The 25,814-nt window shown below is 44.7% G+C and overlaps 1 protein-coding gene across 1 annotated transcript; it reads right to left on the minus strand.

Moving 5' to 3' along the window:
• Positions 1-54: 54 nt before the first annotated feature.
• On the minus strand, positions 55-1,893 carry BOLA3 (bolA family member 3). Its single transcript, XM_005145635.3, has 4 exons — positions 1,823-1,893; positions 1,486-1,609; positions 1,281-1,369; positions 55-149 (listed from the first exon to the last, which is right to left on the minus strand). The coding sequence occupies exons 1-4, from the start codon at positions 1,856-1,858 to the stop codon at positions 84-86; spliced, it is 315 nt and encodes a 104-aa protein (XP_005145692.1). The 5' UTR covers positions 1,859-1,893; the 3' UTR covers positions 55-83.
• Positions 1,894-25,814: the final 23,921 nt, after the last annotated feature.

Raw genomic sequence — 25,814 nt, forward strand, 5'->3', positions numbered from 1 at the left:
AAACACAGCCCATGGGGATAGTTGGAAAGAGGCAGCACAAAATGGCACAGGAAATGTCTGGAAGGAGGCAGCACCTTTATTGCTCAGGATTTAGGGGTGGAGGTGAAGATTCGCAGTCCGTGCATGCTCTTGATCTCCTCACTTAGTGCCTGCAATGACACAAGCACCACGCTGAGGGGGAGCAGCAGCTCTGAGTGAAGTGCTTGTGCACAGTGCAAGGGGAGAGTATTGCACTACTGTCAGAATGGTGTGTGTACTACCCAAGTACTCTCTGGTGTGAGTACAAGCACTGCACACCAGATACACAACTGCTGCTCTTACTAAAGAGCAACTAAGTGCTTCACAGTCTGTTTTAGGCACTGTGCATGTGCACCCTTAACACCAGCACTTGTGTACACACACTTCAGAGCATCACAACATGCTGTAAGCAGTGAGCCCAGGTGTAAAGGTTACACACAGTGCAGCACCCTCACTTAAGGGGGTTACACACTATTGTTTAAGGACTGTGGTGGTTATTGATGGCTAAAGGAAGAGCTGCAAAGTCCTGCACACAGTGTGTGTTGGGCACTCACAATGAGTAGTACCCTCACAACACCAACAGGGACATGCTGTGCACAAGTAAGTGCCCCACCACCAGTTTGTAAGGCAAAAAAAGGGAGGACTGCTATTTGCATCACTGTGACACTCACACAGCACTTGTGCACACACATGTGGCCAGGTGTATGTACACATACTGGTGTAGCTGTGAGGGAAGGGCTACACTGGTTGTTACGAAGGGGAGGTAAATAAAGTGGTTCCTCATGGCACCTGTTCTCTACCTGTGACACCTTGAGCTGGGTACTTAAGTGTGCTCCAGTTCACAGCCACCGGTTCTCTGCACACAGCTACACTATCGATTGAGAGGGAAAGCTACACTGGGTTTACTGGGAAGGAAGGGGGGGAAAAGAAGGGTGATGCTGTTAGACACTATCAGGCACAGCATGTCACAGGCAGCACTATGTGTGTGCAGAGTACTTTAGTCCAACACTGACTGTGTGCCCACACATACAGTGCCCTGCTACAGGCAGAGCGTCTTCTGCAAGTGCTGCCCACACAATGGCAGAGACACTGGTTTTAACTGGGAGGGCATGCCACAGTTGTGCTGTACACATGCGATCAGTGATGCTGAACCGAAGCACTGTGATGCTTGAGTACAGGCAGCACATCACCACTAAGTACCCCCCACACCTGAGTGCCCAGCTGCAGTGCAGTGCACACAACACCCCCCCAGTGCCTCTCACCTCGTTCACCATCTGGTGCTGCTGCACCGTTCGCTTCTCTCTGAACTCCTCCGACTCGATGTGAATCTCATACATAGCCCCGCATCCTCCTGCAACCACAGAGCAAATGAGGGTCCCCGTGACCCCCCCCATGTCCCTGCTCCTGTTTGGGGGTCCCGTCCCCCCCAAGCCGGTTCGGAGGGGACCAAAGCGCTTCGGGCTGTACCTGAGATGTCCACGACGCGGATGGCGGCGGCGCGGGGGAACTTCTCCCGCAGGACACGGCTCACTCGAGCTTCCCCGTCCGTCTGTGAGGTGAAGCTGCGCCAGGAGCTGCCTCGGAGCAGGAGCTGGGGGGGAACATCCCTGAGGAACGGCTCTGGGAATGGGGACAGAGGGGGAAAAGGGGGGGGGGGGGGAAGGACCTTCACCGATGCCGTTAACGGACACACGGCACCGACCGGGGGACACAGAGAGGGAGACGAAGGCGAAACACACGGAGGGGACCCGGACACACAGACACAGGAGCCGCGGAGGACAGACGGACACAAGGGAACACTCACCGGGCCCCAGCCCCGCAGCCCCACAGCGGCGGCCATGCTGGCCCGGACGCAGGGTCACATCCCGAGCAGCCAGTCAGCCAGCAGGGAATGGAGCTGCACCGCCGCGACCCCTATCGGCTCGGAGGACCCTGGTGGAGGACTTGGGGCTGTTGGGTCCGGTCTCTCTGGTGCCCCCTATGGGGCGCTCTGGAACACGGTGGGAGCATCCCAGTATTCCAGGCTGTCCAAAGCACTGTTGGATGGAACAGGGCAGAGAAGATGTTCCATGGCCCGTGAGTAAGGGGCTCGGGTCTCCGAGCGGTGATTTGCATTATGAACCATCATTTCCCCATCGCCTCAGTGCTGAACGTGGGAATTCCCTAACCAGCATCTTGAGAAACAGAGTGAGGAATCAAGGCAGGAATGAACACCCAAACCTGCTCCACATGGATTTCCATCAGGAAACTAACCCTCACCGTCACCCAACCAGACCTAACCTGAACCCTTCCGAGCCACAGGAGCTGGAAATCCATCTGGAGTTGAGTGGGATTTGAGCCCCTTGCCCTGCTTGTCCCAGACTGGATCCATTCTTTCCCAGCAGAAAAGCCAGCTTCGGAAGGAGGTGTTTCACTTCCCAAGTGATTCTGTAAATGCCTGATCCAAGTGTGAGATTGATGCTCCTGTCCCTCTACAGAACCCACAGGGACCTCTTGTCTTCTTAGAGCCACCCATCCTGCTGGTTGCAAATGGTGCCAGCCTGGTGCTGCCCTTGATGTGCTTGGGATGGGTCTGAGATCTGGGAATGCTGGAGATGTTTCTCCCTTGTTCCCACATGTGTTACTCTAAATGAGTGTTTCTGGTTTCAGCTGATGTGGATTGATGCGAAGGGCAGGAGCAAACCAAGCAGTAAGCATTCAGTTCATAGCCTGTGCCCATCATTTGCCTGTTCTAATGAGAAGCAAAAGGAGTGAACTCCCCAACATAACTGATGCCACAGATGACAAAGACCACGGTGTGTGGGGTGACTCTTGGTCTTCAGGGTATCCAGCAGGTCCCCATCGCCCCAATAGCCTCATCTGGAGCCTCCCCAGCCACACATCCCTCCCCACTGGCCCCAGCTCTGTATTTAAGCTCAGGTCAGGAGCTGTGTTATCAATACATAATATGAATATAAAATACATAAATATATATAAAATAAATACATAAATATAAATACTGTTCTCTGGGAGCTGTGTTATAAATATTTTCTATTAGTGTTTCTATTTTATTGCTGTATTTATTTTCTGTCTTTATTGCCATAGTGCTGTTGGGCTGCCTTTGATTCCTGTGTGTATGGGGATCTCTGGTTTCCTGCTGTCCTTAAGTTTAGGTTTGTTTGCCTTCTGGTTTCATTGTTGTTTGCTTGCATTGCCTCAGCTGGTACCAGCCTGTGACTTGATGGGGTTTTTGCTTCTATTGCCTGATAAAAGAAGACTGGAGCATGTTCTTTTTGAAGCATGCTTGTTAGCTTTTGCCCTGTTGAGTACACCTAGAAATGCTTGGTCTGCTCACAGCACAATGGTAGAGCTTCTTGTTATCCTGATCTCTGGCAAGCTGTTCTCTTTTCAAGCATAGTTCAGATGAAAGGGGTGACCTGTTCCTATGGATGGGGACCTCCTGAGAGTATGGACACAGTTCAAGTCAGAGCCCTTGGGCTTTTGTTCTTACTCTGTATGTGGAGATGTAAGTAATGTCCAGAGCACTCACTGTCATTCCTGAGATTCTTTTCCTCTCTCTTTAATCTATATGAGGAGGGAGAAAGCTTGCAGTGATAATGCTGGGATGGCTATTACCACCTCTGCTAGGGGGTCTGGATTCTGGGGAGGCAGGACCAGGAAAAGCAAAACCATCATCCCAGGTACAAAGGCCACATAGTTTAACCTGGGCCACATAGACTGGAATACCATGGAATTCTAGATGGCAAAGCATTAATGGATATTCGTGTTTGTGGCACTGTTCTGGAGCTCAGCATGTGTAGGTGATGCCCAGCACAAGGTGGTCTGTGCTTTACAGATAGTGCCAAGCTATTGTGTGGCCTCTGCACTTTCCCACTTTGTCTTGGAAACTCCATTTCACTCCATTGATTTATTTCCCAGTTTTATTGTAAGAGGTTCCTGCTCTCCTGTTTCTCCTCAGGCTTTGCTATGATGTGGAATGATTTCCTCCTTGACTGCTGCTGGGATTAACCCCTGCTTGGAGCTTGGAAAGCCCATCTCAGTCACATCTAGAACAAATCAAATGCTGTTACTCCAGCTTGTTGCCTTTCACTGCCTCCCTCAGACACCTTGAGAAGAAGGGAGACAAAATCACCTTTTCCACCCTTATGACAAGAAGAAAACCTACAAAATGTGGATTTTAGAGCCCAACCTGTGAGTAAGTTTTGCACAGTGTGAGCTGGGACATCCTTATCTGCAGCCTGGCGCTCAGAGCATCAGGAAGTCACCTGAACCTGCAATGAGGAGGAAAGGAAACAATCCAATTCAAATCATACAGGGAACTGTTCTCTGTTGTAGGCCAGTGTTACCTACTGTTACTGCCTGAAACCACACTCCTGTTATCCCATGAGCTAGAGATCAAGAGGAGATGTCTGTTTCCTGAAGAACATCAGTATAAGAGGCAGAAGACAAGAAGGGAAATAACAGAGAAAAGCAATGAAATGCAGGAGTTCGAACCTGACTGTTCCCCAACCAGCCATAATGGGAATGTCCATGCCATTTGTAACGTTCCTCCATTCCCCAGTGTTTCTTTTGGAAGCCTCCTGTGCCTGAGGACTCGTGTCAAGCTTGACTATCCACGATGCCAGCTGAGCAAAGGGGAATGTCCATGGTCTGCCCCTGCTAGTGTTTGACATGTTCTTGTTTGAATTGAGCTACAAGAGGAAAGAAATAGAAAGGGAAATGTACTGAGATGAGCACAGGTTTATCTATGTTGCTTTTGCCATGGTATAATGCCTTAGCAACCAGAATTAGCCCTACCAGACCGTCAACTGCTACTGAAATGTCTGTGACTAATTCAACACAAGAGTTTCATAGGAACGAGCCTTAGACTCATTAACCTAAGGCTTTACACTGACTGTTCTTCTGCAATGATGAGCACAAGGCTAATCACAAAGGTGCCTGCTCTCTGAAATGGGTTTTGACCATAGCCATCAGTGTTAGAACACTTTCTCATGCTTCCTTTTGCAGGAATCCATGTGAGCTGCTCAGTTAATAAAGATCTCTCTGAAGTGATCTCTGGAATTTGGGAAGGAATGTGGATTTACCCTTAAATCCTGTCTCTTGTTACAGTTCTCTTCAGCCACTGCAGGTAAAGTCAGATACATAGAGTATATTGAGCTGAGTATTCTCTGTGCACACAGGTGATGGAAAGCTAGAGCTCAGATTGCTTTAATAGGCACATATCCCCTCTTCAGGGCTGATTCCCAGTCCATGTCATCATGCAGCTGGTAGGAGAGACTAAGTATTACACAGGACTGAACTGCACTGTCCGTGAGCTAGAATTTTACATGCTGTCTGCATATGTATTCATCATTTAACCTATGTAAGGACTAAACCTCTCAATGGTAGGCAGGAGTTAGAGTCTCTGACCAGGTAGGAGGGTTATAATAGATAGTTCCATTTAGAAAGCTGCAGGTCAAAATCTGGGCTGTTGGCAAACCTGCTGCTTTTTGGAAAGCACTTGACTTTTCACTCCTGCCATAGCTTGTCATGTGAATGTCCATCAATGTCAAAACACCATGAGCTGTGCAGAACAGCTCTTGACACCCACTGGAATACAAGATGAATTCACTAATGAGCAGTCAGTCTGCCACGACATTCATAGGATGGGGTTTTAGGTGCAATCCACTAAATATACATGGGCTGGGTATAGTCCTGTTTGGTTTTCTCACCATTGCAGATACTGATGCTTAATCTCTTCGTCAGTGTCCTGGGTATGTTTCTCTCTGTGTCTGTAATGTGGTTCTATGCTCTTCTAATAAGCACAATGATTTAATAGAAAGCAGGCTCAAACTGCAGGGGTTCTATTTAGCAACTTACCAGCCTGTCTGTGCTTTATTTCCCACCAACCAGTTGTAATGTATGTGCAGTTTTACCCATGAAGTGATTCCTGTTCTTAAGTAGTTAATGTTCATTCCCAGATGGGAACCAATTCCAGTCCAGAGCATGTGCAACTGCTTTTAGTTAAGTCCTTGGAAATACTACACAATCCCCAATTTCAGTGCAGTTAGATACAAGGACCCTTGCTGACTGTTAGCAGAGCTGAGGAGCATACACACAGACTCACACCCTGAGGCAGGGCAGAACAGCTTTGTGCTATTCATATTGTCACTATTTCTGTGCTGTCCTGATGCTCCTGCTCTTTGAGCCCCTTGGGAGCAGCCTAGAAGGGAGTAAATGGCTTTGCACAGATCTACAACTCATCAGTTGAGAAGCAGCAATAATGCAAGCTCTTGAGAGCCTATTTGTTCAGGAGGGGGATTGAGGGAATGACACATCTCCTGGGTCTATATGACATGACAGTCAAAACATCTTCAGTTGAAGGCTCCTTTCTCCCCAGCATCAAGTGGGGGATTTAAGGCTAATGTAATAGTGTACTCTTCAATTACAGCTTACCTGCTGAATGTATTTAAAAGCCAGTAAGCCAATGCATCATTTTTGTGTCTTCTCCAGCCTGTTTTTCATCTTGGATGGTATCTCTGCAACATGGCTTGGTTGGACAGAGCCTTAGTGTGAGGTGTCCCTGCCCATTGCAATGGGTTGGAACTGGATGATCTTAAGGTCCTTTGCAACCCTAACTATTCTATGATTCTATGATATTTTGGTGCTTTCCAGTGCTTAAGGTCCATGTCTGTAGACACCTGGCTACAGACACATTGAATTCCACTGGGTATCAATTGCGTTTTAGACACCTATATAACTCTCATTTCAATCAGCAATGCTTTCTGCACACCTCTGGGATGAGTTAGTAAATGATGCTGGTCATAACAGTGAGCTGGTTGTCCTGCAGAAGTGGCAAATAAACCCCAGCATGCATCTAACTGCAGGTAAATACATTGCTGTTTCTTCTCGCTCATACTACACCCCTACTTACACTATGTATAGGCCTTGTTTGTGTTTTGAACCTTTTAAAAGGGTGGGAATTACTTCATTTCTACATTTTACAGCCTGTGATAATAAAGTTTCTGGGACAACCACATATTGCTGCCTGTTTGCTGCATCATCTCCTAAGCAAGCTTGGTCAGGGACTCATTCACAGTGAAAACAGAGGATCTGAAGGATCAGATATGAGTTTGATGGGCAAACATCTGGGCAGCCATGTGGATGAAATGGGAAATGAGTGCTGGTTATGGTGGGGTTTCTTCCAGTTCTATTTCAAGAACAAACATTGACATTTGTGCCAATACGTTACAGAACTGTTGGTATTTTGTTCTTGAGCAGGTTGTGAGCATCTGCCCAAATGCCATTGAGTTTCACTGCAAGAAAACAAGGCAGCTTTAGCAATTAACTTGCTCCATGTTAATTGACTTCCAATTAACCTGCCAGAGATGCCTGTAATGTCAGTGTCATGTCTAAAAATAGACCTTGTTCCTTCAATCGATTGTGTAATCTCAGTCTCCATCATCTGCAGCTTTGTGTTCATTACAAGGAGACCTGAATTGTCAGCCAGAATTATTAAATGTAAGAAGTTCTCAATAGCAATTAACATGTAACCAATTAATGTTAAATATGTGGATGGAGCTATGGTTAAAAAGTTATTAACTATTGGCTTTGCAATGTGGCTTTGTTTTTCAGATGGAAGGAGATGGAAAGCATTCCCACCAGGAAGTGGGTCACCTTACCTCTATGCACTTGGTTTGCTCCCTATGCATGAGGACATTTCATAGCTCTTGTGGGTGCCACTGCATCACAGAATCCTTGTGTTGGCAGGAGACAACACACACATGGGACCTCAAGGCTTACAGCCACCATCCATGGCCATGGATGTCATCCCCTCTGACTGTTTGCTGCTGTCCTCCAGGAAATCAGCTTATCCAAGCAACAGAAAAGCCAGGTTTTGCTGATTTGCCTCTAGAACTTATGCAGGCATCTTTATCTTTAGCAACATAAGTCATTTTGTGTTGAGAGATCTTTGAAAGGTGTCTCAAGACAAAGACTTCTGGGCTGTGAATTGTATTAGCTTGTTTGTAGCAGCTACTGTAGAGTTGGTGTAGGATTAAATACCATGATAGCTGACTAACAGCTTATGAAGAGAAATCAACATATATAATGACAGAAGTATTGTAATTATCCAGGGGACCATCACTGAAAGTATGTAGATGCCTAGCTATGGTGGTCTAGTGTGCTAAATGGCAAATTGTCTAGATCTTCAGATGCCTAAGCATGTGGACTTCAGTGACCTGGGCCTGTTCACTTTATCTCTGGCTTAAGTCTCTGTGTCACATAAGGTTAAACCTGACTCCTTTATAGAGGATATCACCTTTTCCCAGGTATGCAGAATACAAGCCCTCAACATAAGAAGGACATGGAGCTGTTGGAGCAAATCCAGAGGAGGCCACGAGGATGCTCAGGGGCTGGAGCAGCTCCTGTATGGAGCCAGGCTGAGAACATTGGGGCTGTTCAGGCTGGAGAAGAGAAGCTGTGAGGAGACCTCAGAGCAGCTTCCAGTGTCTGAAGGGGGCTCCAAGGATGCTGGAGAGGGGCTCTGCATCAGGGACTGTAGGGATAGGACAAGGGGTGATGGGTTCAGACTGAAACAGGGGAAGTTTAGGCTGGATATAAGGAAGAAATTCTTTACTGTGAGGGTGCTGAGGCACTGGAATGGGTTGCCCAGGGAGGTTGTGAATGCTCCATCCCTGGCAGTGTTCATGGCCAGCTTGGGCAGAGTCTTGGGTACCATGGTTTAGTGTGAGGTGTCCCTGCCCATGGCAGGGGGTTTGGAACTGGATGAGCTTTAAGGTCCTTTCCCATACAAACCATTCTATGATTCTATGAATGCATATCTGAGGGGCTGTAGGTACAGAGACCTGGAGGATAACACTGTGAAGAGACATGGATGTCATCCTTCCAGTGGCAGCTTCAATCTGGGAATCCCTAGAGGAGTCCTTCATCCTGCAGCTTACAGATCAGTGTCTGCTTGAATGCTTTAGTGATTTCTTTATTGTGGTAAATATTTGCAGAGCTTATGGTGTGCCATTAAGGTTTATCACCTTGGGTTCTTACCTTCAAAGTCTGGAAAGCAGGCTCAGGATGCAGCTGTGTTGTCTGAGTCTCAGATGGCAAAAAAGGTGCAAAACAATCTCTTTGCCTGTTTAAAGTGATGTTTATAGGCAGATCTGCCCCTACATGTGGATATATCTGTCTGAATGTATGTGTGTGTATATGTTTCTGTAGGTAAAGTCCAGGTGTAAGCAAGGCGGGTTTCATTACCGCTCCCTACATATGCCAAGCAAAGAGTTATCCACTGCACCCTGGGTGGAGATAACACCTCCCAGGTCTGTTCCCACCAATTCCCTCACTTCCAAGAGGGAAGCAACATTTTCTTTCCAAAGGTGACCTGGGAACTGCATCTTCTGGGATGTGCTCCTGAAATTCCCATCATTCTTCCAGGACGTGGTAAAACAAAGTCACATTCCAGCTGTTCCTGTGTTTCTGCAGATTATTCCATTATGCTCATTTGAACACTGACTTAATTTTTAATTAGGCTCCTGTGCCTAATTGCTCGGGAAATACACCTCTTAGTAAAGATGTTGCTCCTTGAGACTTCTGAGAAGGTAAAGACCTCATCACAAAACCATGTTGCGTTCTGTAAATGTCTATGTTATAGCTCATTAGGCTGATATCTTGAAGTCATTTTAAATAATGTGGGTTTCTATTTAGAGCTTAACAGAAGAAAATATTTCCCTTAAAAGGGACAATTAAATCATGGGAAATAATAATTTATTACTCTTGCTCTGACAGGCCAGACACCAGTTTGATGTTGTTCAGCTAACACTGCAATGGCGTTAAAAGTTGCCTTTCCTTCCCAAAACAACAAATGAGGCTTGATTTCTCTTCATTAAATGCATCATTAATTCCTCCTCCTCGTTTCTGTTTGTTTTCCCTTCCATACTCTCCTGTTCCTGAAAATTTAACTCAGGCAGCATATCCATCACATTCTTGTAATTAGCATTTGGTGATATGAAGTCTTCCGGGTGTTATCACTCCTGAATGTGTGCTGGGAGATGGACAGGTCTATGTGCCTCAGAACTCTGCACTGATGAGACCCTCCTGCACTGTGTGCGGTTCTGGTGTCCTCAACATGAGGACATGGAGCTGGTGGAGCAGCACCTCCACACAGGAGGCCATGAGGATGCTCAGGGGCTGGAGCAGCTCCTGTATGGAGCCAGGCTGAGAACATTGGGGCTGTTGAGGCTGGAGAAGCTGTGAGGAGACCTCAGAGCAGCTTCCAGTGTCTGAAGGGGCTACAAGGATGCTGGAGAGGGGCTCTGCATCAGGGACTGTAGGGATAGGACAAGGGGTGATGGGTTCAGACTGAAACAGGGGGAGTTCAGGTTGGAGATAAGGCAGAAGCTCTTCCCTGTGAGGGAAGCTGTGGCAGCTCCATCCCTGGCAGTGTTCAAGGCCAGGCTGGACAGAGCCATAAGGTTTAGTGTGAGGCATCCATGCCCATGACAGGTGGATTGGGACTGGATGATCTTAAAGTCCCTTCCAACCCTAACTATCCTATGATTCTATGACTATGGTACAAGGTGAGGAGTCTATTGTGCTGCTTCCATTTACTCCTAGGAGCTTGGATGAATTTAGCTTTTCAACTCAAGCAGCTGCATCCTGTATCTACATCTGGGTGTTGCTGGAAACAAGAAATAGCTGCCCTTCCCCAAGCCACAGTCTGCCTGTCCAGCTTGGGTAATGATGCTTATCTCCTTTATAAAACCCTTTGAGATGTCCATTTGGGAAGTTTCATGTAATAAGTATGATAAATTACAGAGCTGGTTTTTCACATGGGATTCCAGCCAGCTGCACCATGCAAGGTCAAGCAGTGTGTCTGGTAGTTAAGAGTCCTTAGCTGCCACCTTAGCCCTGGGGATTTTTCTTTATGTATCCTATACTCTGCTTTTCTTTCTGACCATGGAACAAGCCTTTTCTTTTGCCTCCTTCTCAGATTGCTTTAATGGTTGTCCTCATGCTCCTTAATGATTTTAAATCACTGCTTTTGAGGTCTAGTTTATCTTCCCAAAATGTAGTGCCCTGACTGCATCGGAATGACTCCTTAATCCCCTTAGCCTCTCTGATCACTCCGAACTCGAGTTAGATAAACCATCTCAGGTAGCATTTGATGTCTTTCAAGAAGCAGCTGAATGCCATAAAAGATCCATCATGCTTCCCTTGGTGTCAAAAAGGTTTTGCTGTTAAAGATTAGGGAGGCTGGAGGTCACTCCCAATCACAATATTGTTCACTTTATAAGCCCATTTTATCCTATCATCTGGTATTATGCTTTCAAGTTGAGTCCGTGGCATATATCAATTTCTTGCCCTTCAGTCCTTTTAAGCACTAAGGTTTAAGCACTGATTGATTCATTAAACGTCTCCAAAGTCAAACAATTTACCTTTTCCACTGTATTTTATTGTCTCTATTTCCCTGGGCCTGACTTAGAAACCTCGAGCACAACACTGAGCTCTGTTTGCTTTAAGAATCCCTGTAAACACAGGGTATTTTTACCTTCCTGAAAAGAGGCATCTGCCCATGCTTTGATATCCACCATTCAAAACTGCAGCATGCCTTATGGGAATTCTAGTGGTGTTTTGCTTTGCTTTTATAGAGTAGTTGATTTCCAGTTCTGATTTTCACCCTTGTTCTTTTATTCAGCCCTCATTTTATTGTTTCTCTTCATGTTTTTAAGCCAGTTAAATAAGCACATGCCTGTATATACATATGTGGTAGTTTATGTGCCAGAAACAGGAATGTAAGTATCCACAGTTCTGTCTATATGCTAGTAACAATCAAGTTACTCAATGCTTTATTGCTCAAGGCTTTATTGTTCCTATCACTGCCTACCCACCATCCAACCCTTTCTGTATTGACTCAGAGACCACACCAGACTTGCAAACAGCTTGAATACCAAGTACAGAATAGGCTGAATCTACATGGGTTATGAGCCTTGCCCATGGGTCTGAACTCAGTCTTTGAGGTGTCTTCTTTCAGTTGATGGCTTTGAGTGGGCATTAAGATATCGTGAGACACGAATGTGGTGCTGCAGTCCTCAACAGGCAAATGGGTTGTGTGATGTCCTGCAGAACAAAACCCCTTAGTTGAAGGTTTCCTTTGCTCTTCTTGATACTGGTTTCAATGGCATGAAATAGCATTTTTATTACCCTTAGGAAGCTTGCTCACCTTGATGTCCTTTCTCCTGCCATACCCTTCACTTGCTCATGCATTGTCTTCTTTCCTGCAAACAGATACTAGAGTTTTTAAGCTTTGCCATGAAAATGCCACATTGAAAAGGCTCTCAGCAGTCTTCACTGTCACGTTTAACATATTGGTTCACTTTAACAGAGTCCATAGAAGTTGATTTTGCATTAAGTGTTATGAAATATTAACGTGTTTACACCGCAGTGTTAGCCGACAGTTACACACAGCACTGCAGTATTCCCTAACTGTGGTCTGGTTTTCCTAAGCAGGCTTCCAGACTTTGATAATGGGCTTTTGTGTGGCTTCTCCCAATGGAGATGCAGTTTCTGGTGGCAAAGGCTCCTCATCTGCTTCAGTGCTCTGTCAAACAGGTTCCTTCAAGCAGATGGTTTGAGCACTTTTGTGCTGAACCAAAGCATATGGGCAGTAGCCCTGTCTCAATAGGTAAGTAGGTATCGAAACCTGCCTGGGGTCTATTGTAAGGAAAGCTTTGGCAAACAAAGCTACACAGGAATTGACTGGTTTCATATTAATCCTTCAATCTGTATGTGTTCACCTGGTAAACCTCAAGTCCTCTTTTGGAGTGAATGGTGTGGCCATCCTGGCTTATGTGCACCACACATCTGGGCACAAAGCTTGATAAAACATGGTGTGCTAATAAGAAAACGTGTGGCAAATGGATCTTGAAAGGACCAAGAAATCAAGCTTCAACTTACACAGTAACCATGGTTATTCTATAGGGCATATCTCAAAGTGAATCTCATGTCTTATTTTCTGTAAGTGGAATTATAAATGCCAACTGAGCATCTAAACAACCAGTTCCCTGCACTAAGAATCTTATCATCCCCAAACTCATTTGGGGCAGAATCACCCAAATTAGCATCATGAGCTGATAAGTTAATCAAATTCAGTCTGGAGACAATTAGGAGCAATCACATCAGTGTTTCTGCTGGTGGAGGGTGGTGGTGATAGCTTTTAAACACAGGGTGTGGAGAGGAAGCTTGATCTATTAGCAGCTTGGCTTGCTGAGATCTGAAGGTTATGCTGTGACTCCAGGAGAAATATAGGGTTTTCATGGTGAGAAAACACTCTTTATGCAATTTATGCTTGGTCTAATCTAACTTTTTGGTAGTGTTGCCCTTGGTGGTCATCTCTGAACCTTTCTCAGTTCAGGATTATATTAATGATAGTTGTGTGCTACCAAATACCTGTCCTTCCTTCTCATGTTTATTGCCTTTGGTCAATTTGAAAGGATTCATTCATTCAATTGGAAAAAGAGCTAATCCATGTGATGGAATTGGAGTTGGTTTACATGGTTTTTGATGGCAAACTTAACATGAGCAGCTTCAGTGTGTGCTTGAGCCCAAAAATCAAACGTATCCTGGGCTGCATCAAAAGGTGCGTGACCAGCAGGTCGAAGGAGGTGATCCTGCCCCTCTACTCTGCTCTCATCAGACCTCACCTGGAGCTTTGTGTGCAGTTCTGGTGTTCTCAACATAAAAAGGACATGGAGCTGTTGGAGCAAATCCAGAGGAGGCCATGAGGATGCTCAGGGGCTGGAGCAGCTCCTGTATGGAGCCAGGCTGAGAAAGTTGGGGTTGTTCAACCTGGAGAAGAGAAGGCTGCATGGAGACCTCAAAGCAGCTTCCAGTGTCTGAAGGGGGCTACAAGGATGCTTGAGAGGAGCTCTTCATCAGGGACTGTAGGGATAGGACAAGAGGTGATGGGTTCAAACTGAAAGAGGGGAAGTTTAGATTGGATATAGGGAAGAAACTCTTTACTGTGAGGGTGCTGAGGCACTGGAATGGGTTGCCCAGGGAGGTTGTGAATGCTCCATCCCTGGCAGTATTCAAGACCAGGTTGGATGAAGCCTTGGGTGATATGGTTTAGTGTGAGGTGTCCCTGCCCATGGCAGGGGGGTTGGAACTGGATGATCTTAAGGTCCTTTCCAACCCTAACTATTCTACGATTCTATGTACTTACTCCCTGGGCAGCATGGTTCTTTCTTTTGCATTAAGTAAGGTAATGCACAATACTGCATCACTATTACGTTGCTAAATGAGGATGTGGGAAAGTGCCTGTTCTTGGGGGATGCTTCTTGCACTGGATAAATATTTAAGAATCACGATAAAAAAACCCCTTTTTGTTTAATTAGTGCTTCAATTATGCTGGGAATTATCCAAAGCACAGTACCTTTGTTTCCACAGTTAGTCATTGCCATTCAGCGTGGGTATGAAAAGCCTGATATAATAACAGAGCCCAAGGGGCTGCAGGCTTCAAAGTGCAGTTTATTTAGAGTGCAAATTCCAGGTAAGGACCCCCCTGACTCTCCCAAATGAAAAGCTCACACTCATGTGTTGGGAATGTAAATCAGGGAAGACTTTTTCCTGTGTTGTCTTGCCTGCTTTGCTGCAGTGCATGTTTGCTATGGAAGACTTGACAAATCTGTGTAGCCACAGAGGCTGATAGTAGATGATCTAATCAGGGCTGTTGGAAGGTCAAAATCAAGCCTTTCTGTTCTCGTGCTAGTTGTTGCTCAGTAACATCATAGCAAATGTTAGGAAATTAATTTAGACTTTGATTCCCATTTAATCCAATTGAAATGCAACATATCCATCCTCCTGATCTTTATTTGCATTTATGGCAAAGCGATGGGGAAGAGAACAGAAGCTGACGCCTGGGTTTCAAATCTTCCAGTGGGAAATAACATTTCTCCCAAAGCACAGTTTTATGGGAATGGGCAGAGGTTTTCCTTCACTTTTATTACTTCCAAGAAACTTGGTTTTAAGGGTTCAGAGACATTTTATATGTCCCAAGTTTTGCAGAAGACAGAGTTAAGAGCGTGGTTTTGTAAGACCCTCAGCTAGTGTTGCCTAAACTAGCTTGCCATTAGAAAATAGCTCAGGAAACACTAAGAAAAGCTCTTCCTTGGTTGTGAAATCCAGTTTCAAAGACTTCTTTCAAACCCACTTGTTTCCAGGAGCATCTCCAGGGAAGCTTTGCAACAGTAATGTTGAAATCACTGTCAAAAGGGGAATCATGGATTTTGATTGCATCTCAGTGTAGCAGCTGGGAAAGCACAAGGTAGTGCAGAGCATGGATAAAGAAGACAAGCTACAAGAATCAGGCTTTTGTTACGGGAAATATTTTCTCCTCTAACAGCTTATCCTTCCACAATGTGGGTATTATTCAAAGCCTGGCTTTCTAAACCTTCCTGCGGCAAACTGCCTTGAGAACACCTGATAGTGGTGCTTTGCCTAATGCGCTTTGCTAAACCCAGCTTGCAAACCCTTTTGGTTTAACGGAAATCCCTATGCAGGGACACATAAGGTGCAGAATTAGCCATGAAACAAAGGAGTCGAGTAGTTTTAGGCTGGTAAAAGAAGGCTTTTTATCTCTCTTTGGCACTAGATGGGGCTAAGGGACTACCCAAGAAGTGGAAAAGCAACTGCTGAGCTCCAGAATGTGGAATCTCCCAGCAATACCCCAGGAAAACGGGAAGGAAAAGCCTGCAGAGGCAATCGATGCTGTTGAAGTCCCTTCACTCACTCGGCTTCGTGACAGAGGAGAAAACAGCATCTGACTCCTAAGGTATTGGTTTGTCAGCACTTCTGAAAGGCCAGGGGCATGTTTGATGATGGGGTGAGGACTGAACCCTGAGCAGTAGCACTCACGCTAGGAAAGCATAACTTGCATCCAAACAGCTCTTGAACTGAGCCTTTACCCGTGTGTTATAAAGGAGCAACAGCCAATGTTCCTCAGCCCCTAAACCTGCAGCATCCAGGAATGGCAGTGAGAAGCTTAGTGGGAACAGTTAGTTTTGATGGAAAGGGAAGCAGATTGCTGGGCCCTGTGATTCTTGATGTTGATGCTTAAAGATGTGAGAGAAAATTGGCTTTTAACATACACAAGAAACTTCCTATTCAGATGGTTATTCACTGGGCTTTCACCTACTCTCTTATCTGGGCAAAAGCCCTGTTATCAGTTAAAACAGGCAAATACCATGCTTTATTCTGAGCCACAACATCCTTTGACTGTCACAGTTAAGGATCTTAGCCATCCTTATCAATCCTATTATAAAGATCTACTATTGTGCCAGGTTTTGCCCATATGAATCTGTTTGTGTCTGCAAGCAAAGACTTCAGTAAGACTGGGCTGTTTTCTCTGCTCTACGAGTGTGGGAACACAATGAAACTGCTTAAGGTCTGACCTAGTCAGTCCTAGGCCAATCTCAAATTGCTTGATGTAAACGTGAGCAAACACACCCAGAGCATTGGATTTTAATGCCTGATGTACCTGGTGAGAGATTATCTGGTTTGGTTGCATTATTGCTTGTATTTGAAATCTTCTAGCAGCAGGGATTTATTATACAAGTGCTTAAGTGTCAAATAATAGCACAGGGGTGATGGAACATGATTGCCATTTCATTCAGGATGGCAGCCAGCTTCAGGTTGTGTGTCCTTGACTTTGCAACTGACCTAGCATGGCATGTGATTTATACCTTCCTCCTTTTGTCCAGCTTGAGTCTAAGTGGGATTGGGATGTTTGCGTGGATCTGGAGCTGCCTTTCTTTAGTGTTTGTGCAAATCCTCCAGCTTTTTCCCCTCTTCATCACCATGAAGTGGGCATTCCTTTTTAATGGGCAAGGGGGGGAAGGTGAAGGAGCATCCCGCTGGAATCACACACTGGTTTGGCATTAGACAAGCAGAAGCAATATTAAAGAGGGCAGCAGGAAGTCTGATGCCACCTCTCTTCCTCCCATGCAAGTTTTAATTACAGCTCTGGACCTGGCTGAGACATGTCATTGGGCACAGCTTCTTTACAACTGAAATCGGCTTCCAAGGAGGAAGCATCTGTAGCAAGATGTGGAAGCTCCAATGCATTGTGTAGAAGTGATTCTGGGTGGAGGTTCAGAATTAAGCTACAGCTCATGGCAAGGCAAAGAAAGCCAACTATAAATCTCATTTTATGTATTTATCTATCTTTTCCTTGCTTCTGGGGAATGGTGAGAGGCAGCTCAATGAACTCGTGACTCTGACAGCTTCTTAGGTTTCATCAAGAGACTGTAGCTAGTTTCCTTGCACTGGGATAGGTGATGTTTTGGAAACAGAGAATTACTTGATACTTATCTAAAGGAAGTTTTCAACTGGAGGCCTTTGGAATGGGTGGAAAGTTATAATTTGATCAAGCAAGGAGTGAGGCTTTGCAGTGTTCCACCTGGATATTGCTGTGCAAAGGCTTTCTTGGTCTGTCTAACTTGTTTAGATCATAGAATCCCAGACTGGTTTGGGTTGGAAGGGACCTTAAAGCTCCTCCAGCTCCAACCCCTTCCACTGGAGCAGCTGCTCCAAGCCCCTGTGTCCAACCTGGCCTTGAGCACTGCCAGGGATGGGGCAGCCACAGCTTCTCTGGGCACCCTGTGCCAGCGCCTCAGCACCCTCACAGGGAACAGCTTCTGCCTAAGAGCTCAGCTCAATCTCTCCTTTCAAAGCCAGGTGATGCTTACCTTAAAACCCTTCAGCTCTCTCATCACAAGTCACCCTGTGAACCCGCATAAGAGAAGATGTGGGAAGTGACAGAGTTGGAAATAGAGCCTGGGAGTCCCCATTATCTTATTCCTCTTCTTTCCTAAGCCTTATTGTAATAAAGCATAGACCCACAGCTGGAATGGGAATGGAAAACTGCAGCTGGAGGCCTTTAGAATAGGTGGAATAATTTGATCAAGCAAGGAGTGAGGCTTTGCAATTAAACCTCCCTTTTCAAAGCCTTTGCAGGTTTCTTTGTGCTGGTTTTGGTTGTGGTAGAGTTGATTTTCCTCACAGTAGCTACTATGGGCAGTGTTTGGGGTTTGGAGGAGGAGGGGGTGAGCAAGTGGCTGTCTTTTAGTCAGGTGATGCCAATAGAGTAGAGATGAACATTTCTTTAGTGTTTAGGGTACATGTAGAAATGCCTTTAACACTCGCTTCATGAAGTAGAGGTTTTGCCACAGCAGCAGGGATGCTGTCAAAGCAACAGGCGAGCTTTAAAGACATTGGGGTTTAGCTTGAAACATCAGTTTGGGACATTTAAAATCATCTGCTTTGAAACTTCTGAAACTCTCTATTGGGACTAAATTCTCTGTTATCCTCAATCCCTTTTCATGTGCTCTTGTAAAATAAAGAGCTTCAGTATGGGCAGAAATGGCCACATTGAAAGCTGTCTGAAAGCTATACACTGGCACAGCTCCCAGCATAAGATGGTTTAGAGGCAATGTCAGAGCATGCTTTGCAGTAGTTATTTCTGGGGATCATGTAAAGAAATGGGAAGCAGAGTGTAAACCAGAGCAGCCTAGGGGGTTAGGTCATAGCCTGGGTCCATTCTTGGAATGGAATGTGTGGAGAGCAGTAATGGTTATAAAGCCTGCAGAGGGTCACGTATCCTTTTAAACCTTCTTTTCCCACACTGGCTGGTTTTAGCTCTCAGCTGTTCTCTTACTTACCTGTGCTACATCAGAAATAAGCATTTTCTATTAACCTTTGATGGAAAATAGAACTTGAGCAGCTCCCAAAAGGTTTTCTTGAGGAAAACCTGTCCTTTTAAACTGAGCACCCTGAGGTCTCAAAGGCAGAGCTGGAATGGTATTTTACACCTACTGACACTCAAATCCTTCTGTGTCCTACCTGAAATCTGTCTTGGTTTGGTTTTTCAACTCAGGCTGGTTGAAACACAGAGATCACATACAGGGAGATAGGAAATAGCTACCTATAGGAACCCTAAATCTGGGGTAGGATAGAAATCCCATCAATGGTTTGGCTTTGCCAGCACCATGCTCAATCCAATAGTAGCTGAATGTGTATCTTAATGCAAGACCAGCTTTAAAAGACAGAACCTTTCTAAAAGAAATGGGTCTTGAAACCTAAGTCTCACTGGGTAACTAACCCAAATAACATGTTACATTATTTAGATTGTATGCAATGAAAAATACTCCATTGCTCACAATAGAAAGATTTCTTCATGTCCACTTGTTTCTGCTGTAAAGTTGATGGATCTATAATGTACTGCATAATTAAACATTGCAGAGGTATTACTGTGGAGGGAAAGCAAGTAATGAAGGGGATATAGTGAGTTTTGGTGATTAGAGATACAATTGTTTAGCCCAAGCATAGGATGGTCTGCTCTGCTGATTAAAAACTATCCAAAGGAACACCATTTTGATTAAGCTCTGCATTGCTCTGCTAGCAATGGATTAGGTTATTAAACCATATTTTTCCATTAATATAACAAATGTTAATGCATTGTTTGATACTAATAATGAAACCATTGTAAGAAGCACAGCTACTTCCATTACCATTTATCACCTCATTCACTACATTTCACCAAGGCAAGGGATGAATTCAGTTCTGGGTTTCTTTATGAGGGCAACTTGGGAAGGCAAAACACAACAGGAACTGTGCTCCCTGGTTAGGCTGCTTCCTATTTGCTGTGTTCCTATGGACAAAGCTGATCCAAGGCCTGTAGAGAGCTGAACTTTAAATACAACCCATTGAACCATCTGCTACACCACATCCCTGGCTTCATTACATTGTATTAATTCATAATAGAGTGGGTCAAGGAAAAAAGCCTGCTAACTTCCTCCTGTTTCTAGAGTCTATTAGCAGGCTGTAAAATGCTCCACCAGCTATGGTGTTGCTGCACAGATAAAGATCTGCTTGTCCTACAGTTTTTGCCCTGCAGCTTGTGTTCAGCATGACAATAAACCTTGCTTTAGAATTTACCCTGTCCATCATGGTTGGATCTGGCTGTCTTGCATGTGCCTTGAGGTGGGCATGTACACATTGATCAGGGAGTGAAGATGTTTAATACCTTGTCCAGCTTTTTAATAACTTGGGTTAGAGAATCATAGAATAGTTAGGAAAGGTTGGAAAGGAAATAGGAATATAGAATATATATATATTCTATATATAGAATATAGAAAGGTTGGAAAGGAAATAGGAATCATAGAAGAGTTAGGAAAGGTTAGGAAAGGTTGGAAAGGACCTTAAGATCATCCAGTTCAAACCCCCCTGCCATGGGCTGGGACGTCTCACACTAACCCATGGCACCCAAGAGGTTTTAATACCTTATCCAGGTAGTCAGGAGGAAGTCCTCTGAGCTCAAGGGGTGTCTTCAGCAGGCCTCAAATAGGATGTTCCTCACTGCAAGTCGAGGATTTGGGTCCTTTTCCCACCTCTTTCCATCAGAGTTAGTTGTGCATTAAGCCATTTATCCTTGGCAATGTTGTCAGATAGCTGGGGAGAGGACAGGAGGTAAAGCACCTGCTTGCTGTTCATCCTTCCTGTCTTAAAGCTTTGTGCAGATACTGGAACTGTAGATGTTATAATGCAAACAACCAAAGCTGCAGATGAAGTCTGGAAATGCCAGCTTAAGAGAATGGCTGGAGCCCCCCCTCAGTGGTTTTGGTAATGCTGCACATGAAGCTTCCCCTACAACTGAGTTGCAGGGGCCATGAAGAGCTCTCTGAAGCTGCTAGTGATGGTGTTCAGTATGATGTTGTCAGGGTCTGCTGGAGCTTTGAGAACAGGGCACAACTAGGATGTCAGCAGCTTCAATGAGAAAGAAATGAAGTTTCAAGTCCAAAGATGTTCCTGGGTATGTGAGGGCTGCAGCCCACAGTGGTGCCCTCTTTATACAGAGCAGCAATTCAGTCTAAAGGACTAGAAAGGAAGCACAGTTGGTGAGTCAAAGGCATAGATACCCATAACCAAGCAGGTTCAAAGAAAAGCTGCTGTGCTATTAAGGAGAATAGTGCTGATCCCTCTAACAGCATGATTGTATCAGTGCTAAAATAGAACAATTTATAAATGCAGCTCAAATAGTCACCAGGCATTTGCTGTGATGCTCCACAAGCCTGTACACACCTTAATTTGTCTTATCAAAGAATAATCTGTTGTGCCGAGCATTGGGAAAACACTTGATTAAAAAAGCAATTCAAGTATGAATGCCTGCATCTGAATAGTATAGAAGTGGTATTTATTTCAGTAATGAGTGAGTTTGATAATGTGGCCTGCGTTTAGAGTTGCATCAGGGACTCTTCTTCCAGCAGGCTTAGACACAAGTGAATTATAGAATGGTTTGGGTTGGAAAAGACCTTAAGATCAACCAGTTCCAACCCCCTGCCATAGGCAGGGATGCCTCACACTAAACCACACCATGCAAGGCTCCATCTAACTTGGCTTCGAGCACTGCCAGAGATAGGGCATTTACCATTTCTCTGGGCACCCTGTGCCAGCACCTCAGCACCCTCAAAGGGAAGAGCTTCTGCCTTATCTCCAGCCTGAACTTCCCCTGTTTCAGTTTGAACCCATCACCCCTTGTCCTATCCCTACAGTCCCTGATGCAGAGCCCCTCTCCAGCATCCTTGAAGACAGGCTAGCTTTTCCCTCCCAGATTAATTCTCTGCTATAGAGCAGTCTCCTGGCTCATGGTGTTAGACACTGGACATAAACAGGAGGTTCAGCACCCTGAAGGTTTCAAACAGAGCAGGGAAGAGCATCAGCCTGGGATTCTGGGGTTCAAAGGGCTGCTCTACCCTCATGTGCTCTTGTGGCAGGTCATTTGGTTCCCCATCAGCAGGGTGCAGGTAGCCAGGCTGCACTGCCTTGGGTGAGTTCCCCATCCAGGACACAGCATGGGAGAGCATAGCTTCTGTTTTGCCAGGGTTAACAGTTTTTATGAGAAGGATTTCAATTAAGATGACTGATCTTTAAAGCTTTGCTTCAATAACAAATGCAGCTTCTCCAGCTCAGAAATAAACTATTTTTGTATGAATACAATTTCCCATTAAGCTGCAAGCGATTATTCCTAATGGAAAAAATAAAACCCATTATCTTAAAGGTCTTTTCCAAGCTAGTTGATTCTATGATTCTATCTAGAGCTGTGATACCTTCAATACATAGTCCTGCCTTTGTGAAGTTATGCTGCATGCGGACGTAATGGTTACCCTTTCATACCTGCAAATCTTCTTTATGCTCACCCATGGCTGCTATTCATGCAGAGGCATGGTCAAACACCACTCTCGTTTGGAATAATACTGTAGCAGGGGACTCCTAATCTGTCTTTCCCTGATAAATACATTGGGGTTGAATCTCTACCCTATAATTATGTACAACTCAGTTCAGTAGCTGGAAATAAACTAAGTTTTGACTAAAAGATGAGTGTTTCTGCTAAGAGTAACTGCAGTGCTTGGGCTTCTAATTCCCCTCTTGAGCAGCATATTTGTTTCTTTCCAAGCCACTTCAATGGTGCTGTTTAGGTTTTATTGCTCTTTCCTGTTTTGTCTCTATTCTCCAAAGTGCCTCCTATTCAACTCCTAATTGTGATTAAATTCAATAGAATATGGCTCCTTTCTGTATTAATAGATCTCTATTGGTTCTTCTGGTACTGCCCCAAATACTGTGCTGGTTTGAAATTCAGCTCTTTTATGAAAGAGGGGAACATAAAGAGAATACAGCTGTTGAAACCAGCTGCTGGATGAATGTAACCTCCCTGCTCAGGTCTGCCTTGCTCAGGTACAGAGCATTAAATTCTGTTGCACAGGCAGTTTCTTTCCCACTGAATGAGACTTGAAAACTAATTACTCGTTGAAGAGGTTCTGTATTACACTCCATTACATCTGCCTTCCACGGCTGATGGACAGAAGGGTAAGATTTGCCCAAGACCTTAAGCAGCATTTGCTATATTCAGGATTCCCCATTGGATCAGGCCTTCAAGGAGGAGGTAGTGGAATGACAGTGGATTTCTCTCCCACCTTTTGTGCAGGATCTGGGGATGAATTCTGGATTACTTGTGTTAATGTTGGGATGCAGCCAGTGAAATCAGATGCACAAACCATGGGTGGGTGGTGGTGGATCACTGAAAGCTTCAAGCCCTGCCTTGTAGGCATGGGTGAGCTGGCTATAGCTGGGATGTCACAGGCAACAGCAGCATTGGCCTTGAATGTTCTCAGCAGACCAGTGCAGCCTGTGAATGCTGTGGGCTGGGTGGGTTGCTCTGCCACTTCTCAATGTGGTGGATGGGATCGTGCTGCCTGGAGGAGGGAATGGATGGAGAAGGAGGGATCACTGGTTAATGATTCATGTCAATTCACTAGAGCAGCCAGAAAAGAGATGCCCTTTCTTATACTGGTGAGAAAATACCTCTTAAAACAAGACATTCTTGGTCTGCATACATCTAGTTGTTTGCTTGTTGGCCCTAGAACTGCATTTCAGACACCGTTTCCCACATGCTCACTTGGCTTGTGTGGCTGTTATATAAAGCTTTTGGAAGGGCTTGATGGGCAGTCATCCAAGAGGAGCCATATATTTCTCTGGAGATAACGTTGCCTCTGTTAACAGCAAGAAATAATCGAGTATTTAAGGAGGATTGGATAAAGGTCTCACAAGGAACAATTAATTTGATGCACTGAAGGTTTGCAGATCAATTTTCAGCCTTGGGCAGCCTTACTTGACAGGATTTGATGGTATTGTCACCAAAAGGCCTGGACTAGGATGTTTGTGTGACTTGCAAATACTTTTGCTCGTTCCTTGCTTGCTATATGTGCGCTTATGAGAAACTCCTTTATCCCTGTATATCCAGGTGATCTTTTGAAGCACCCTGATGTAAACTAAGCTGACATCTTTCCCCCAAGCCTTCACTCCCCACCTCTTCACCAGCTTCGTGGGGTGCAGCATCAGTGTGTTATCTGTCATGCTGTAATGCGTCCATGCTTGATGCTGCTTATCATTGCTCCAGCCTTTGGCACAACACAGCCTGTATCTTTCTTCCACCTGGACAGCCAGTGTGGTTTTTCACTCCCTTTGTGTGGTAAGCACAGACAATCCGATTCTGTTCTCCTTCTCAAACAGCTGGGTTGGGCAGCCTTGTGTGACAGGTGAGGCAATGCTACAGCATCTGAACTGAGTTTTAATCAGGCCCAAAAGATGTGATGCTTTATTAGAGCATCACAAGTAGGACCTTTCTTTATCTCTGGCTGGGTTACCTTCTGCTTTGCAGTGCTCTCTTGGTTGTGGATAGGGAATGAGTGGTGACTTTAAATGCTGTCTTGGTTGTCATACTCTGTGCCTATTTGAATGCAAGCAGAGTGTAGTAGACATTCAAGCTTTGTCTTCATGAAAGAAGTGTCTATCCTGATCTGATATGGGTTGATATCTGAATGAATGCAAGTGGCTCTTGTCTAAGAGACCACTAAAGCCCATTGCTTTCATCTTTTAACTGAAGTCTTGGTTTCAGGAATGCTGTGGCTGTGCTGGTACTTGTGTACTCACTCCAAGAGCTGCTGCAAGCACCTTACCAGAGGTGGCTGGAACATGTCTGGTGGTACCCAGTGTTACATGAGTGCATCTTCCCTCTCCTAGCTCACATTTTATCACAACAAGATAAGCCACAAGATGCATTGTGTAGAATACAAGAAACTGCCAATGATAAAACATCCACTGAAATACTTTTTAGGAACCAAGTACTGAAGAATAAAATGAAAACCTTTTGGGAACCCTAATTTTTTAATGTTATTTTTATTATTTAGTATTCTATGACACTTCAAATCCTGTAGTCTTGTCTTTCTGTTATTTTTACCTTCAGAAACATCAAACTGATTTGCCTATGAATACTTGCAATAGCTGTCATAAGGACTCCAACACAACCAAGCTCATGAACACTACAGGCAGTGCTTAGGAGTTACTTTGTGCTGCTAAATAACTGCCCTTAGGACTACTGAAGTCTTTTGGTCTCAATTATATTGCTTACAGCATATAATGGTCCTGATTGAGCATTCTAAATAGGCTCTGCTGGACCTGGAGCCTGTAATAATGGAAGACATTCAAGCTTTGAGTAGTGACAATAAAAAAGCCCCAAACAAGTCTTCTGCTGTGATATTCTCATGAAACCTTCGGTTTGATCTTTGCTGTTGTTCTTAAAATGGTCCAGGATAACAAAAATAAACCCCCCAGTTGATTTGTGGAGTGAACCTGTGAACCTTGGGATAAAAAGGCATTTGTGGTCCATCCTCCCATCAGTTATCCTTATTCCAGGCTCAGAAAGTGCAGTTTAACCTGTTCTCATAATTATCAAAGTATCTCCCTTTTATTTTCTCTCTGATTCTTCACTGCAAGTCTCTCTACCTTGTCCAGAAGGAAAAGTCCTAATTCTGCATCATTTTCATGCTTGATATGAGAGAAAATTCTCTCATATTCTGTCTGTGCTCTGTAAGAAACTAGTTTTGGACACTGGGCAGTTTCCATCCAGACAGTGCAGTTTCTCTCTTAGAGGTCACTTTATCTGTTACTATAGGAACCTCCAGGATCTAACTAGAACACAGTGGAATACAGTGATTTATTTCTTCCATTATATATCTATATATTAGTTGATGAAGTTATTTGCAGCTCAGCTGTTTCCATGTGATTGCTTTCTGTTTGTTCCTTAATACTATACAGGGAAGGAAGATACAATGTCTGTCTTGTCCTTTAAATCTCTATTCCACTGCTGTCTCATCTGTTTAATACATTTCCTATACAAATCTAGACTTATGTTT

This window comes from Melopsittacus undulatus, chromosome 18 (assembly GCF_012275295.1).
Source record: "Melopsittacus undulatus isolate bMelUnd1 chromosome 18, bMelUnd1.mat.Z, whole genome shotgun sequence".
Classification (NCBI taxonomy): Eukaryota; Metazoa; Chordata; class Aves; order Psittaciformes; family Psittaculidae; genus Melopsittacus; species Melopsittacus undulatus.

Bases quoted from the DNA above. Each gene is read 5' to 3' on its own strand.
- BOLA3 (XM_005145635.3), bottom strand. From the start codon at position 1,858: ATGGCCGCCGCTGTGGGGCTGCGGGGCTGGGGCCCG. The intron at 1,610-1,822 runs GTGAGTGTTCCC...GTTCCCCCCCAG, and splicing joins GGCTGCGGGGCTGGGGCCCG to CTCCTGCTCCGAGGCAGCTC. The intron at 1,370-1,485 runs GTACAGCCCGAA...CTGTGGTTGCAG, and splicing joins CCGCGTCGTGGACATCTCAG to GAGGATGCGGGGCTATGTAT.